The sequence below is a fragment of the Lithobates pipiens genome, unplaced genomic scaffold (genome assembly GCF_037356315.1).
Source record: "Lithobates pipiens isolate NorthernLeopardFrog02 unplaced genomic scaffold, aLitPip1_a1.2 Scaffold_28, whole genome shotgun sequence".
Taxonomy (NCBI): domain Eukaryota; kingdom Metazoa; phylum Chordata; class Amphibia; order Anura; family Ranidae; genus Lithobates; species Lithobates pipiens.
Window position 1 is genome coordinate 63,040,556 of NW_027507789.1, and position 17,283 is coordinate 63,057,838.

The 17,283-nt window shown below is 41.5% G+C and overlaps 1 protein-coding gene across 3 annotated transcripts in view; it reads left to right on the forward strand.

Annotated features, from left to right (window-relative positions):
- Nucleotides 1–17,283, forward strand: part of RHBDF2 (rhomboid 5 homolog 2) — a 190,617-nt gene that overhangs the window by 97,131 nt on the left and 76,203 nt on the right. For all 3 annotated transcript variants that reach the window (XM_077459301.1, XM_077459299.1, XM_077459300.1), the window contains 3 exons: nucleotides 5,527–5,642; nucleotides 7,961–8,085; nucleotides 16,403–16,598. In XM_077459301.1, the coding sequence (XP_077315427.1) occupies nucleotides 5,529–5,642; nucleotides 7,961–8,085; nucleotides 16,403–16,598 (435 nt within the window). In that variant the 5' untranslated portion in view covers nucleotides 5,527–5,528. The remainder of the gene's footprint in view (nucleotides 1–5,526; nucleotides 5,643–7,960; nucleotides 8,086–16,402; nucleotides 16,599–17,283) is intronic.

Sequence of the window (17,283 nt, forward strand, 5' to 3'; positions counted from 1 at the left end):
AAAATGTGCCCACTGCAACAAGAATCCAGCAGGTTCCTGCAGCGGCCAGATTCACAGGTGGATGCGGATACAGTGGGGAAAATAATTATTTGATCCCTGCAGATTTTGTAAGTTTTCCAACTTGCAAAGAAATGAAGGATCTATAATTTTTTATTATAGGCATATTTTAAATGATGGAGAAAGGATATTAACCAAAAATCCAGAAAAAAACCCCACATAAAACAAATGTTATAAATTAAGTTGCAGTTCAGTGAATAAAATGGGTATTTGATCGCCAAGCAAAACCTGACTTAATACTTGGTGAAGAAACCCTTGTTGGCAAGCACAGAGGTAACCAGGTTTGCACATATCTCAGGAGGGATTTTGGTCCATTCTTCTTTACAGATCTTCTCTAAATCCTTAAGGTTTCTTGACTGTCTCTTGGCAACTCTAAGTTTCAGCTCCCTACATACATTTTCTATAGGATTAAGGTATGGAGGACCACTCCAGGACCTTAATGTGATTCTTCTTGAGCCACTACTGTGTTGCTTTGGCGGTATATTTTGGGTCATGCTGGAAGACCCATCCATTACCCATTTTTCAGTGTTTTGGAAGAAGTTTCTCATCCAAGATTTTACAATACATGGCCCCATTCATTGGCCCCTCAATGCGGAAAAGTCAGCCTGTACCTTTTAGCAGAGAAACCGCCCCAAAGCATCATGTTTCCACCTCCATGCTTGACAGTAGGGATGGTGTTCTTGGGGTCATAGCATTTTTCTTCCTCCAAACGCAGCGAGTCGAGGTATTGCCAAAGAGCTCAATTTTGGTCTCATCTGACCACAGCATTTTTTCCCAATCCTTCTCTAAATCGTTTAGATCAGGGGTCTCAAACTGGCAGCCCTCCAGCTGTTGCTAAATTACAAGTCCCATGAGGCATTGCAAGGCTGACAGTTACAAGCATGACTTCCACAGGCAGAGGCATGATGGGAATTGTAGTTTTGAAACAGCTGGAGGGGCATCAGTTTGAGACCCCTGAGTTAGATGTTCATTGGCGTGACTTTACCAGATGTTCATTGGCGTGACTTTACATGTGCCTTCTTGAGGAAGGGAACTCGCCATGTTTGGAGGAAGAAAAATGTTGACTATGACCTTAAGAACACCATTCCTACAGTCGAGCATGGAGGTGGAATCATTATGCGTTGGGGTTTTTTCTCTGCTAAAGGTACAGACCGACTTTGCTGCATTGAAGTGCCAATGGATAGGGCCATGTTTTTGTAAAATCTTGGATGAGAACCTTTTTCCCTCAGCCAGAACACCAAAGATGGGTCTTTCAGCGTGACAATGACCCAAAACATACCACCAAGGCAACAGAGGAATGGCTCAAGAAGAAGCACATTAAGATCAGTCTCCGGACCTCAATCGTATAGAAAATTTGTGGAGGGAGCTGAAACTTCGAGTTGTCAAGAGACAGACAAATAATCTTACAGATTTAGAGAAGATCTGTAGAGTGGACCAAAATCCCTCCCGAGATGTGTGCAAACCTGGTCATCAAATACAAGAAATGTCTTCCCAACAAGGGCTTCTCCGCCAAGTACCAAGTCGTGTTTTGCTTGGGGATCAAATTCCCCATTTTAGTCAATGAACTGCAACTAAATTGATAATTAGTTTTATGTGGTTTGTTTGTTTTTTTTCTGGATTTTTGGTTGATATTCTGTCTCTATCATTTAAAATACATCTATGATAAAAATTATAGACCCTTAATTTCTTTGTAATGCCGCGTACACACGATCGGAATTCCGGACAGAAAAAGACACATGAGAGCTTTTCATCGGAATATGTGACCGAGTGTATGCTCCATCAGAAGTTAGATGTCCGAATTTCCACCAGCCAAAAATTTATAGCATGTTCTCAATTTTCCTGACAGAAAAACTTTTTATGGGAAATTCCGATCGTGTGTATGCAATTCCGTCACGCCAAAAATCACGCATGCTCAGATTCAACTGCGAGAGAGAAGATATTGTTGACTGGCTATTGAACTTCCTTTTTCTAGTCCTGACGTACGTGTTGTACGTCACCATGTTCTAAACGATCGGAATTTGGTGTGACTGTGTAGGCAAGACAGCTTGAGCTTCTTCTGACGAGAATTCCAATTGTGTGTACGCGGCATAAGTGGGCAAACTTACAAAATCTGCAGGGGAATCATATGACTATTTTTACCCACTGTAGTTGTGTCCGCTGGGCCAGTTTAAAGCAATGACAGGCTGACCGGGGGGGGTGCAGCTGTTCACTTGTGTTCAGATGTAATGGCACATGGAGCGGTTTACCCATGGGTAGGGACAAATGAGCCCCCCGAAGGCAATCGGAGATGTTTAGAGTCTGCTATAGCTGCTGTATCTTACCTGTGTATTCATCCCTTTACAATGGCATTCAGCTTCAGGTAAATTGGCACAAACAAGAACGCCAAAATTTTGTCTGGTCACTGATGTTTAAGCGACAACTGGAGAAGAACAGGTTAAAGGGAAACTAAACCCAGCAATTCAACGATTTCCCAAAGTCGTTGAATTCAAAGCATGCCATGAATGATGTCACAGTTGATTGTGATCTCCATTGAACTGTCAAACTATCAAATAGTTGGTGTCCTAACTTATTACAGGTGCAGCACAATGGCAACTGCAGATCAAACAGAGGCTAAGAAGATTGCAGCTTCCTTGGCTGTAAATGACAGGAGGGTGTAGTTCTACTTCAAGAGACTGATGGTGCTGAACTCTGCATTGGCACTATGCTTCAGTTTTAAAAGCCACACTAGTAAGAATACTTGCACAGCTATTTGTCCGGAGAAACTGCTTGTACATTTTGTTCTTTGCAAATGGGGCAATATCGAATGTTCTCTTATTTCCTCTTCTGGTCAAATGTTGTTCGTTCATAAAAAAAATTGTGGGAAAGTGCTGCATTATAAAAATGTATTTCTTGTGGTGTTCAGCTGCATCTGGTGACCGCAATGCAGTATTTTCCTGATCCACTCCATTTTTTGAATGAATAATATTTGTCCCGTAGAAGAAATGGTCTTAAAACATTTGATTTTGCCCCATTCACACAAAACAAACGTACCAGTGTTTTATTCTGGACAAATAGCTGTGCGTTTTTTTTTTTTTTTTTATATATATACATACACAAACTAGTTTAAACAAGGTGTTCTGCACCATTACCCCCATGATGACGTCTCTAGGTACATGCCTTTCAATGAGATGTAGAGCAGCCAGACAGTTGCATGCAGGAGTTTGGCTGCACTTTTCACTGAGAACAATGATAGGAATCCTCCTGACTCTTGGCTATACATAATTACCAAAACTATGTAATATAAGAATGGACCTTTAAAGCGGAGTTCCACTCGGTTTTGTGTTTATTAAACGCACATTCACCTGTCCCAAGGTCCAGCCATGCGGAAGCCCTCGCCCTCTGTTCTCTCCCTAGGTTCTCTACGGTGCCGGCATCACAAGTGTGGGCACCTGCACAAGTCGCGCTGCGCTATCTCAGTGGCTGGGCAATCTTCTGGGGACTGTGACATGTCCCAGAAGATTGCAGGGAGGGTGGGGGTGAAGAAGAAAAGTTCAGCTTGAGTCGCCTAGGTGGCCAGAGCAGACGTGGGAGCTGGGAACCTGTTAAAACTAGGTACCCCCCCAAAAAAAAACAAGTTACGTGCCAGATGTGGAGTCCTTAAAGCAGAAGTTCCACTTTTGGGTGCTAACGCCACTTTAACAATCCATGCAGCTTGTATCTAATCAGGCATGCTCCTGCACTATATAGTTGATGGCTCTAAAAGATTGTACAATCAGATTGTATCGTTTGGCCAGTTACTGAGATGAAATGGGGATATTGGTCTTTATTGTCTAAAAAAAATAAATAAAAAAAATAAAAAGGGTGACTTTGTGAACTGACATAGACTGCCCATACATGGTCAAATTTTGAAATAATTTTCTTTTGAAAATCAGAAATGTTGTGATCCGATGGTGTCACCATTGATTTTGAAGTTTGACCAACTTCAATTTCACCTATTGAGTTTTTGTGGCTCGGAATCTTTTCTTTCCAGGAATTTTTTTATTCTTGCACATGTGCATTTCTTTATCGATTTACATTTCTTGCACGATTCTCCCATCATTGATTAGAAAATCTTTTTTTTTTTTTTTTTTTTTATTTCCAAAATGCCCTATTACTCAAATTCTATGGCCGTGTGAAAATCGGCTGTTGCTGCAGCCCAGTAATGGTGCAAAATTCGAATGAACATTCTTGGATAAGATTTTCAATAGAAAATGATTTCAAAATTCGACACCTTTAGCGTTACTAAACCCATAACGGTAAAATCAGTCTGTATATGAAGTAAAGCACGCTTGTTATACTCTCTGTGAAATCTAAGGGGTTAATTCTCTGCATTGTGGGAAAAATGCTGTCTGATCCTCCCCTTTCACTGTCCCCAATCCATCTCCTGATAGTACAGAGCCTTGGGGGTACTCTACACATGTTCAGTTTGGTGTGTATTGCTAGAGAGGTTGTGTTTGTTTTTTTTGAGTGGGGGGCGGGAAGGTGCATGTGATCAGCACAGGGCCAATCGGCACTGTCCAGACAGGGGGTCAGGGGGTCTTCAGTCCTTGTATTAGTCAGAGCAGAATGAAAACTCCTACAAGCTTTAATCAGTGCTCAGCCAGACACTGATAGAAGTCACAAGACTGCTTATAGGGCTGATGATAAAAGGTATTTAGCAGTATATATTTACTAAAATTGCATTTCCATGTTCTGTGTACTGTGGGAGACCAGATATAGTGAATGCAGGTTTCTGGGTTTTACTAACACATTATTTTTAGTCACATGACTATTTTATTTAAAGATTGGTATCCTTGTGTAAGAACCTTGTCGCATGTGGTTCTGTAGCGCAATATTCCCAGCGCACACTTTCCTGAAACTAGCTGTAGGTGCAACAGCTTTGGCAACCAAAGACCTTCCAAGCGAAAAGTATGTCACCAGCACACCAAAGTTCTCCAGATCAATTCCAATGCTTTCTGTAGCGATCACATCATAGTTACAATAGACGTTTCCAAGTCATGCAGGACCCCTTCAATTGTCTCATGCCTGATGAAGCGGTCCCGTGTGGCTCTGAAACATCGCTATTGTAATTAGGATGTGACCGCAAAATGAATCTTTGGACCCCTTCTGGAGATTTTTGGTGTCCTGGTGACATACTTTACACTTGTGTTTCTGTTGCTGGCAACAATTTCACAAAATCTGTAGAGTTACTCAGTCTCTGGCTGCTGAGCGAGGGGTTGCTTCCTTGCTAAGGAAAATGCTGCAGAATGTCACTCACCAGCAAGTGAGCAATGTCCTGATTTGTCCATCTAGTAAGGAAGCAACACAGTGGAAGCAGAGGAGTATTTCTGTGCACCGTACGACAGAATTTTGAGTGTAACATCCACCTTTTTGTGTATTGAGCCTCATTCAGAGCAGAGATCTGACACAGTTTCTGGTTTGTATTTATCACATGCTTTTCTTTCTGTCTAGATATGGCTTCAGTTAACAAGAACGGGAGCAGCTCACGTTTGCAAAGTCGGAAACCGCCTCATCTTTCCATCACAATCCCTCCCACTGAAGCTGCCGGAGACCATAAACAGGCTCGGGTATGACAGCAGTAACTATCATCATTGTTTAAGTAAAAGCGATAGTCCAATCAGAAAAAAACACATGGAATATTTTTTTTATCTACCTTATTAGCTTCTACTAATATTAAAGGTTTGATATGCCAAATAAAATTATATAATTAGGGAAAACTATAGTGTATTTTGTTTATCAACTAATAATTTATATGTTATTTTAGAGTGTCTATTGACACCCTCCCAGAATCGCATGCACCCAGAGCGATCCTTCAGACACAGCTGATCTCATATCGGGGGTAAAGAGCCAATCGCAGCAGCTCTTTACCAATCACAACTGATCACGATCTAAACACACTTGGCAAATATCGGCATTCCTTTCCTCATGCTGTCACAGTTACATAGGTTGAAAAAAGACATCTAGTTCAACGATTAAAAGGGGGGAATAAAAAATAAAATCGTACAATCCCATTTAGACAATCCTATACCCACAGTTGAGTAGAGGTGATTCAGTTCACATTGTGCACTATACAAGTATTTCATTCATTCAGTTGAGCCAGAGGAAGGAACAAAACCCTGCAAAGCATGATCCAATTTGCTCCAGCAGGGAAGAAAAATCCTTCCTGATCCCCTAAACCAGGGGTCTCAAACTGGCGGCCCTCCAGCTGTTGCGGCACTACAATTCCCATCATGCCTCTGCCTGTAAGAGTCATGCTTGTAACTGTCAGCCTTGCAATGCCTCATGGGACTTGTAGTTCTGCAACAGCTGGATGGCCGCCAGTTTGAGACCCCTACAAACCCTCAAATGTAAAAGGGGATATCTACATTGATGATCAGGGCACTGATCATTGGTGTCCTAACTATCCATGCTGCTCCAACAGTGCCCATCATTGCTGCCAATCGATGCCCCCTCATCAGTGCCAAAACAAATAGATTTGTGCCCGGATCAAAAAAATTATTAATTATTAAACATCCATCATTGTTTGATTAATCAGCAACTAAATTCTGGACCTAACAGGGCCAGAAAAGGTATCTCCCCTGATCCTTAAACATAACATGCAACAAACAGGGGGAACAGTTTCACCCAAGAAGGGCAGTGAGAGAACTGCTTGATTATAAAAAGTAAAATTTATTGTGTATCAAAAACAAAACCACTATAATAATATTGCACGGCAACCAGAGATCAAAATCACAGACCACGACCAATTAAAATGAGACAACGTTGTCTAGTTAAAAAAAGGGGAGGATGTGTAGCTGCACACATACTTACATACATCATACCATTCTAAATTCACATGCACACCTCTGAAAAAAAGACCAAAATAGGCTATTATACAAAGGGACGTTAAGCTGTTAACCAATTTTTGGTGATGTGTAAGTATTATTAACCGAAGCTCAAAAACGGATACCATGGAGAGCATTGATTAATACACTCATTCGTTATCCTCTCAAGTTCTGTTCCATGGCCATTCCACATACAAAAAAAACAGCTTATCCAGTTCCCGACCGGGGCACGCCGATGTACGTCGGCAGAATGGCATGGGCAGGCATATTGCCTCCCCCTTTTTAACTAGACAACATTGTCTCATTTTAATTGGTTGTGGTCTGTGATTTTGATCTCTGGTTGTCGTGCAATATTATTATAGTGGTTTTGTTTTTGATACACAATAAAATTTACTTTTTATAATCAAGCAACGGTTCTCTCATTGCCCTCCTCATCAGTGCCGCCTATCATCAGTGTTCATCAGTGCTGCATATCAGTGCAGCTTCATCCGTGCTTCCTCGTCCTCTGCCCCGCTTACTCCATTGATCCCATATGTGCTACTTGGATAAATTCTGTCTTGGGGTCTGATGCGGAAGCCACAGCTCTTCACTGTGAATGGCTGCAGCTTCTTCATCAGACCCTGAGATAAGTACTGTATACCGCGGCTGGGGTGGGACAAATTTTTAGTTTTGCATAGGGCACCACAAAACCAAAATACACCACTGCTGATAACTTCCTGTACTTCTCTGTGCACATGGAAGTGTTGGGGAGGCATTCGTGTTCTTTGTAATTCATCAGAGACAAAGATGGCAGAGCTGACACCACGTGTTTTGGATTTCAGAGCCAAACACACACTGCGTTGTCATGTCAGACAGGTAGGAGCACACTACATTTCTGGTACATCAACAGTTATTTTTCTGAAGTGCAGATAGTTTAAAATGATAAAACGTGGAAATAAGCAGAAATTGCAAAATGTATTACATATAGTGGCTGTGTTTTTTTTATTTTTTTTTTTTGCCTTGACATACACTTTAATGCAGGTTTCTCTTCTTCTTTTTTTTTTTTTTTTTTTTCTCTGCAGACTTTGACCAAACCAGTGTACCATAAAAGCGTAAGTCTTCAGGAACCTCAGCGGACAGAAGAAGGAGCCTCAAATGAAAGGCCTGGCTTCAGAAGGCAAACTTCACTTTCCCAGAGCATAAGAAAGTGAGGAGGAAATCCTAATTTTATTGTGTTAAGAGAGTTTATATCTATGCGCTAAGGGAAATTTTTTTTTTTTTTTAATTTCTTAGATGTATATGTGAGCTTGATTAACTTAAAGGGGACCTTCCACCTCCTAGGTAAAATCTTGCCCAATTCTACCTTCTCTCCACCTCATACAATCAGAAAACGCTTTGCATTCATTGAGAGAACACAAGGCATTATCTTAATGGTATAGTACCATTTACAGCGTGCACAGAGGCTGATTTGTATAGCGCATGCACACTGCATTGTGTCAAGCTGGCCCAATGTAACTATGCAAAATATATCATTCCTGGCGTTTAGCTTTATTGCTGCACAAACCCATTTACCAGCCAGGTAAATCCCATGTTGTCCTCTTCTAATATTTCTTCTTCATGCCTGGGCCATCCTGACATTTTTCCTTTTTGCATCCTCATCATCAGCAGCTGGTTGTCTTTCCTGGTACTTGCAGCCCCCCCCACCATGAATGACACGACTCCAGATCTTGTGTATGAGCAGACCAAAATCTGGTGCTGTAATGTACATGGCGCAAGACCTTGCATGATTTCTGTGCTAAATGAAAAGTTATCCTCTTGGAAAGGGTGACCTGGGTATCCCAGGAGGCTGCAGGAGTGGGCTGTTAAGTCATTTTGCACATAAAAGAGAATTGAAGAGCTCCTTAGCATTTGCTAGAAGCACGATGTGCATTGTAGCCAATAAAAACAATGTATAGCTAAGTTGCTGAATGGTTACTTTAGAAGCCAACTACAGAATGGTCTGTAACATTAGCTATTTATATTCGATGCAGCAGGTACTAATCATGACATGCCAGCATATTGCAGATTCTTAGATCTGTATAACTATTCATTGTGATTGTTTTGGTGTCACAGGATTACATAAGGATTGATGACAGTTGTAGCAAATAGATCTTTAAAGGTTTGGTGTTTTAATTGTAGAGTGCTGTCAAGGTAGAGGCAACTTAACAAGCGGTGGACCTTCAGAATGCAAAGTATGTTGAGGCGTAGGAGTGCTGGGTGCAGAGTGTTTGAGAATTGAAAAGGACCATGTCATTCTGTCTCTAAGCTGTCTGTATCTGGGTTATCCCCAACCTCAGCATACGTTTAGTTTTGTAGTGTATCCAACTACTAATTGTTAGTGAAAGTAAATCGTTTTGTAACTACTATGAAGTTTCTGCTATGAGTTGGCCCTAAAGATGGCCTGTATGCAGTAAAATGTGCACAAAAGGGCAAGCAGAAGGCAAATGAGTTGTCACCAGTATTGTCCGTAGGCTCCTGATCTTCTCCCCATTACCATGATGCCTTTTTTTTTTTTTTTTTTTCTGCATGTCAGAACACCCTTCCACACACCTAATAAAAGGTGACCGGACAACTAATAATGAACTTAGAGGATCTTCAGTCTTAAATTGACTGTAACGCCTAAAAGTTTTTAAAAATGCTCCTGTCCCTTTAAGGCATGAGATCTAGCGCAGTGCTTTTGCCATGTCAATTGTCCCTTTCTATGTTGTACAATACCTGCTGATTCTGCCTGTTCCTGTCTTTTTCCTCTGTATACTGATCACGTGTATCATGGCTGCTAATTTCTGATCGCATAGTCCATTTACATGCCTCCGTCATCCAGCCATCTCCTTAGCGTCTCTGCATCTCCCCCTCCCTCTCTCCCTCTCTCCCTGTCTCTTCCTCTCTCCCCGTCTCTTCAGTAGTCTGTGTGAGAGCCAATCTCCTCCCCGCTCCCCCCCTACAGCTGAGATAGAGCTATGCTATTCCTCTAGAGCTACTCCTCTTTAACCAGTTCCCACCAGGCCTTACTTAGAACTCCCAACATTATTTATTTATTTATTTATATATATATATAGCAGAAAAAAAACTTGGTGGGTGTTGCAATTTTTTATGTTGCACAGTGTTTGTGCATCGTTTTTTCGAACACAATTTTTTGGAAAAAATACACTTTTTAATTAATTTTTATTGCACACAAACACTATAGAATACCCAATATTTTGTTAACTACTTCAATATTGGGCACTTTTCCCCCTTCCTGCCTAGGCCAATTTTCAGCTTTTGATGCTGTTTTTTCTTTGTGTCGTTTATAAAAACTTTGTAAATAATTTTTTTTCCCTTCACTGATGTGCGCGGATGAGGCTATACTGGCGGTACTGAAGAGGCGACACTAATATGCAGGCTTCACTGATGTGGGCATTGTCAAGCATTACTGGTGGGTCCTGACATGCATTAGTGAAGGGGCAGATCGCTCCTGTGAGGAAAGCTGCTGATTGGCTCTCCTCTCCTCACACTTTCAGTGTGAGGAGAGGAAAGCCGATAACTGGCATTTCCTATTCATACTGTGATTGGACACAGCTGATCACATGTTAGAGCCTGCGTCATAGACTCTTTACCAAGATCAGTGATGCGGTGTGTCTGAGGGACACACTGCACCACGGAGCACCGCGCTGCGCACCCTTCGGAAGTGCACACGAGGGGCCTTTTCTGTAGAAAATCATATGACATTCAGTCAGAACGGGGAAAGCCCCCCACCTGGCCTTCATTCTGCTATAGGCCATGAGGGAAAGTTTTAAAATATAAAAGATGATAGAGCTCTGTCTGGGTAAATGGATGGCAAACTTTAAAATTGCTATGTCAGTTAGAGCTGCATGATTCTGGCCAAAATGAGAATCACAAGTTTTTTTGCTTGGAATAAAAAGATCACGATTCTTGGGACATAAAATCTTTCACAATATACAAAAAAATAGGCTAACTTTACTGGTTAGTTTTTCTTCTTTAATTCATTAATATAATTTTTTCCAAACAAATTGTATTTGAAAGACCACTGCACAAGTACAGTGTGACATAAAATATTGCAACAACCACCATTTTATTCTCTCTGGTGTCTACTAAAAAAAAATTATTTTAATGTTTGGGGGTTCTAAGTAATTTTTGAGCAAAAAAAAAAAAGATTTTAACTTGAAACCAACAAATGTCAGAAAAAGGTTTAGTGTTTAAGTGGTTAAAAATTTTTCACTTGCACACAAAGTCTATTCCATTGACCAATTGTTACAATGTTTATACTTGAGTTCAACTGATAAAGAATGTTTTGATTCTTGGAGGACTGCCTGTTTTTTTTTCCTTCCTTTCTTGGCTGTGGCTTCAGAAGAGCAGAGAGAATTCTTTGCATAGAAAGAATCGGGAAACACTTTAGTCAAGATCGCGATAACGATTCTTGCCGCTTAATTGTGCAGCTCTAATGCCTGTGGAACGGCACCAATCTACTGTACCTAAAATTTTCTATTAGCGATGCTTTCAAAGCCTTTACTGGTTACCAGTGTAGAGTTAGAAGAGGACTGGTGCTAGAATTATTGCTCTTGCTCTGATGTTCACAGCAATACTTACGAGTGGTGCGATCACCGTTTACATATACGCGCACGACTTAATTCTGCATTCGCGTTTACACGTAAGCACCGGTGGAGGGGACGCTTTAAAAAAATAAATAATAATAATTATATATAATTTATTTTATTCTAAACTTTTTTTCAACATACGGTTTTTGATCAACTTTATTGCTTTCACAAGGGATCAACACTCAACCAGCCGATCCTTTCTTCAACCAATCCTTCCATCAATTGATCCTTCCTTACTTTGATCCTTCCTGCGATCGACCCATCCTTCCTGCATTTGATCCTCCAATCCTTCCTTCCTTTTAAAGTGGATGTAAACCCCATTCATTAAATCTGACATGGGCACATCTATCTGAAGTGTTTACATATCTCTCTCCAAGTCCCTAGTCTTTCTACTGCTCCGTTTCTCTGTTATCAGCATAACTTCTGACAAGTTCTCTGACACAGGTGATAAAAGCAGCTGGAAATTTGATCGGGGAGGTAGAGAGCTTGTCTATTCACAATACAGCTCTGCAAGTTTCTTTGTTCCTCCTGCCTATGTGGAGAGGGTGTGTGTGTGCCTTTCCTCCAATCGGCTCACAAACCGTGTATGCCGACTCCACTTCCACTGCTGAAACAGGAAGAAAAATTTCTAACACAATGTGCACTTTTCTAAAGAATGTAGAAAGCTGAAGACCGCAGATATACATGTAAAACTTATGTAGGGAGATCTGTTTCAGCTCTGTGTATCATCTGAGGCTGTTCACTGGGTATATGTGAGGGTTTACATTCACGCTGATCCTTCCTGCAGCGGATCCGGCTGATCCTTCCTGCAGCGGATCCGGCTGATCCTTCCTGCAGCTGATCCGGCTGATCCTTCCTGCAGCGGATCCGGCTGATCCTTCCTGCAGCGGATCCGGCTGATCCTTCCTGCAGCGGATCCGGCTGATCCTTCCTGCAGCGGATCCGGCTGATCCTTCCTGCAGCGGATCCGGCTGATCCTTCCTGCAGCGGATCCGGCTGATCCTTCCTGCAGCGGATCCGGCTGATCCTTCCTGCAGCGGATCCGGCTGATCCTTCCTGCAGCGGATCCGGCTGATCCTTCCTGCAGCGGATCCGGCTGATCCTTCCTGCAGCGGATCCGGCTGATCCTTCCTGCAGCGGATCCGGCTGATCCTTCCTGCAGCGGATCCGGCTGATCCTTCCTGCAGCGGATCCGGCTGATCCTTCCTGCAGCGGATCCGGCTGATCCTTCCTGCAGCGGATCCGGCTGATCCTTCCTGCAGCGGATCCGGCTGATCCTTCCTGCAGCGGATCCGGCTGATCCTTCCTGCAGCGGATCCGGCTGATCCTTCCTGCAGCGGATCCGGCTGATCCTTCCTGCAGCGGATCCGGCTGATCCTTCCTGCAGCGGATCCGGCTGATCCTTCCTGCAGCGGATCCGGCTGATCCTTCCTGCAGCGGATCCGGCTGATCCTTCCTGCAGCGGATCCGGCTGATCCTTCCTGCAGCGGATCCGGCTGATCCTTCCTGCAGCGGATCCGGCTGATCCTTCCTGCAGCGGATCCGGCTGATCATTCATTGGAGTCCTTCCATCGATCGATTTTTAATCCTTCCTGCGATCAACCGGTCCTTCCTGGGATCGATTGACCCTTCCTTCCTTTCACTGATCCTTCCTTCATTATTTTTGTAAAAAAAAAAAGACTATTTTTGTGCTAATAATTTTTTGCAATGTTATTTATCCTTTTTCAAATAGTGTACTTGGTTGATCCTGTCTGTTCCTGTGTTCTGGTCAGTAAACTGACTTTCCATCATCCTGCTCTCTCTGCAGCATCTGTATCTCCCCCTCTCCTCCTACCTTCCTGTCATTTCCATGGTCTGTGTGAAGCCCCTCCTCTCCCCACCCCTGCCTTTCACCCCTGAAATTGAAACTAAAACAGCAGAGGAATGTGAGCCCCTCCCACTGGATTCTCTCTGCTTGGGAGAAAAACCCGAGAAAACCATGTGACTGCACAGAAGCACTACTGGGAAAAGGTATTTGGAGATTATATTGCCGAAAATTAAACACACTGCCATTACTATTGCCCCATGAGAGAAACTGTTATGGGAGATTGTGGAGACTTTACAACCACTTTAACTACAAAAAAAATCTAAATGAGCAGCTGCAAATGCTGTGGACTTTAAAAAATACACTCGCCAGTCTAAGGATCCACCGACATGCTCACCCAGGTCGGTTCTTCGGTCTATAGGTCCCCAAGGTAGGCATATTTACTAAAGGCTGTAACGCCTTGCGGTTTGCCAGCCAGCTTCCCACTGGGCATATGCTGCGCTTTGTGAATGGTCCTGCAGTCTACTGGGAGCTGTGATGTGTCCCAGAGTGTTGCGGGTGGGAGAATTTCAACTCCGATCGCCTAGGCGGTTTGGAGCAGAAGTAGGAGCGGGTACATGCTAAAACAAAGTACTCGCTCTCCAACCTCCTCCCCCTGAAAAAAAGCCTCTAAAATTGGGAGAGGAGGGGGTGTTAAATTGCAACTTCCTTTTTAGGGTCCCAAAGAGTCGATATCCACAAGTGGTGCTCAGACTTTTTCCTTAACTATTCACATATGGATGACAATAGGACACTGTTATAGATGGGACTTTAAATTTCCCTCCAAAGAACAAGAGCACATCTAATATTTATAAAAAACATAAAACCAATCTATATTCCAACAATTTAAAAACCTCTGTTAGGAACATAATATAGCTCTGTAAGTATCTACAATCTACCACCTATCTCTCATTGGAGAGACAGAGACTTTAAAGCATGGAGAGCCTCTTAGTTATGATATAGGCTGACGCGTTTTACTTTGAGGACCATTAAATCTCTCACGTGGATAGATTTGTTCACTACAATCGCGATACAAAAAAGTTTAAGAAAACATACTTTAAGTAAATATTTAAAGCATATATGACTTGTTTACAGATAATCAATTGATAAGCTTGCTAATTATTATAAATGATAGTAGGATGACATAAGAGACATAACTATCCCCAAAGACAGGGACAAAAGAGGAATATGGTGGGGGGAATTATAACCTTCTTAGAAATGTATGATAAAAATGTAAATGTGAAAATATACCTCAATAAGAACAATGAATGCCACTTCTAACTAATTTTCTAAAATCCAAAAAAGCTGATGTGCTGTGTGCAGGCTCAGTCTCGCAGCCAACAGGGGAGCTGAGCACTAAAAGCATAAACCATAAAGGCTGTATACTATAGGGTCAAACACAGCAATGTAACATCGAGGGATATATATATATATATATATATATATATATATATATAATTTTTTTTTTCTCTCTATCATCAAGGGCTTCTTTTCAAAAGCTTACCTCCCAATGAATGAAGGAGGGGGATGGCACTCTGATTTTATAGAGAAATATGACTTTTAATAGTGTTAATAAGGGGGAATACATGAAGTATAAGAAACCATAACTGCAGGTCGAGCCAAATGTATATATACCAGTAAAACTGTGCCTTCAGATCCCCAAAGGTCTACCATGTTTCATCAACACCACAAAAAAAATAGACCGGAGAAAAATGAAAGATCATATCCCTAGTTTCCAGATTAAGGCATAGGATCAATAGGGAAAGGACAAAATGGTTCAACAAATTAAGCGAGACTGCGCCTGCAAAACAGCACATCAGCTTTTTCTGATTTGAAAATATTGGTTATAATTGGCATTCAACGCTCCTATTTGGAGGTATATTTTCATATTTACATCTTTACCATAATTTCTATGAACATTTTTTATTTATTTTTTCCTTTCTTCCAAATCATGAGAGAGTAAATGGTCCTGATGAAGTGGCCCTTGCCCGTGAAACACAGCGACCTAAATCATGCCAACTAAGAGGATCTCCATGCTTTAGGGTTTCCTTTTTTAGGGTGAGGTTCCCTTTCAAATCAAAATTTGCAGCTTTAGAAACTGGGTGAAAGGGGTGTGAACACTAAGCAGGAAATCAACAGTAACAAAAAAATTGGTGTTTTAGTGGTGTATGTAGGAGAAGAGATTCTTGAAATAATTTAGCAATGAACATGTCTACCATACACATGTAAAGTGGTGTACTTACTTAATAGATTTCAGCAGAAGACAGAGGAAGTGGCTGAGGATTTTATTAAGCTGTATTTCCACCCCGGCTCTTTCTGTAAACCATTTCCATTATCCTGGTTTAGATACATTGAACTGTAATATGTGAGCTTTTAAAGTCGTGAGGAGACTACGCATCACGGCTTTTAGAAACCACATCCCTACTCCCCCACTAGCTAGACATTTGCAGGCATTTGGTATATTTAAAACATTTTGTGGATTTCCAGGAAAGCTGTGTTCTGCTGAGACTACGCTGTGTAATGAAAGAGGAAGAAAGTAGGTTCGCTACGCTCATAGATTAGAGTCCAAAAGTATTTAATTCCTTCGGAATAGTCCACCAAAAATCACAGGCAGTCAGTGTGTTTTGGGGGCTCAAAGCCTCTCCATCAAAGCTAAACTAATGTAATGTGATTTATTTATTTATTTTTATTTTATTTTTTTTATGGGGGGTGTATGCATATGTTTATATAGAACCCCTGGGGTTTTTTTTATTTATTTTTTGTTTTTGTTTTTTGTTTTTTAAGGCTCCAATCTACTGACATCCTCACAAAAATTATTGTCCTGTTGCAGGTCGTCATTGAAAGATTTCGCTAATTACAACATGATTTTTATTTTGCCTTGAAGCTTATAGGTTTAATTCCCATCAAGGACACTGTGTTAAGTGCTCCTTTTACTCCCACAACCCAAAAATAAGGGAGGTTAAAATAAATGAAATCAAATTTATGTGTGACTGTAGAAAGCAGATCATATCCTCTTTGTTAGAGATGAGTTGACTCTTTTCTCTTTACAGGGGCACAGCCCAGTGGTTTGGCGTAAGCAATGACTGGGAAGGAAAGCGACAACAGTGGCAGCGTAAAAGCCTTCATCACTGCAGCCTCCGATATGGAAAGCTTAAACCTCAGTTTCAGAGGGATATGGAACTGCCCAGCCAGGAAACGCCCTCCTTCCAGGCCACAGAGTCCCCTGCCACTTGCCGAATGCCCAAGGTATGTTTACCTTTAAATCTTGTCAGAACGTTTAACCGTTATTTCCCAATTAAAAAAACAAAACAAACACCTAGAGTCTGTCAACTGATCAAAGGAGATGAATTGGATGTTTAAAGCAATGATTGTTTCTCAGCGTGGTTCACTTGGTCGAGAAAATGTGTCAAGTTTATAATTCGTCCTGAACATCTAAAGTATCCATAACTAAAAAGCAGACCCTATACTTATGAGTACACACCCTTACCTTTAAAACCTTAATTGAGACCTCTGCTGAACCTACAGTTGTGCTCGTAGGTTTACATACTCTGGCAGAATTTATGATTTCTTGGTCATTTTTCAGAGAATATGAATGACACAAAACCTTTTCTTTCACTCGTGGTTAGTGTTTGGCTGAAGCCATTTATCAATCGACTATGTTTACTCTTTTTAAATCATAATCACAACAGAAACTACCCAAATGGCCCTGATCAAGGATTTACATACAACGTAAAACAAAACAATATAAAGTTGGCGCACAAATGACTGGACTCTTTAAGAGCGCTTGGCTATCTCGTGGGATGTTCGTTTATTTAAATAAATGTCCTGTAGATGGTCTCAATGTGCGGCTGTTAACCCATTATGGACTTGGCAAAAAATGGATGCAGCAAAAAAAACGATCAAAAACAGCGCATCAAAGGGACTAGTAGAT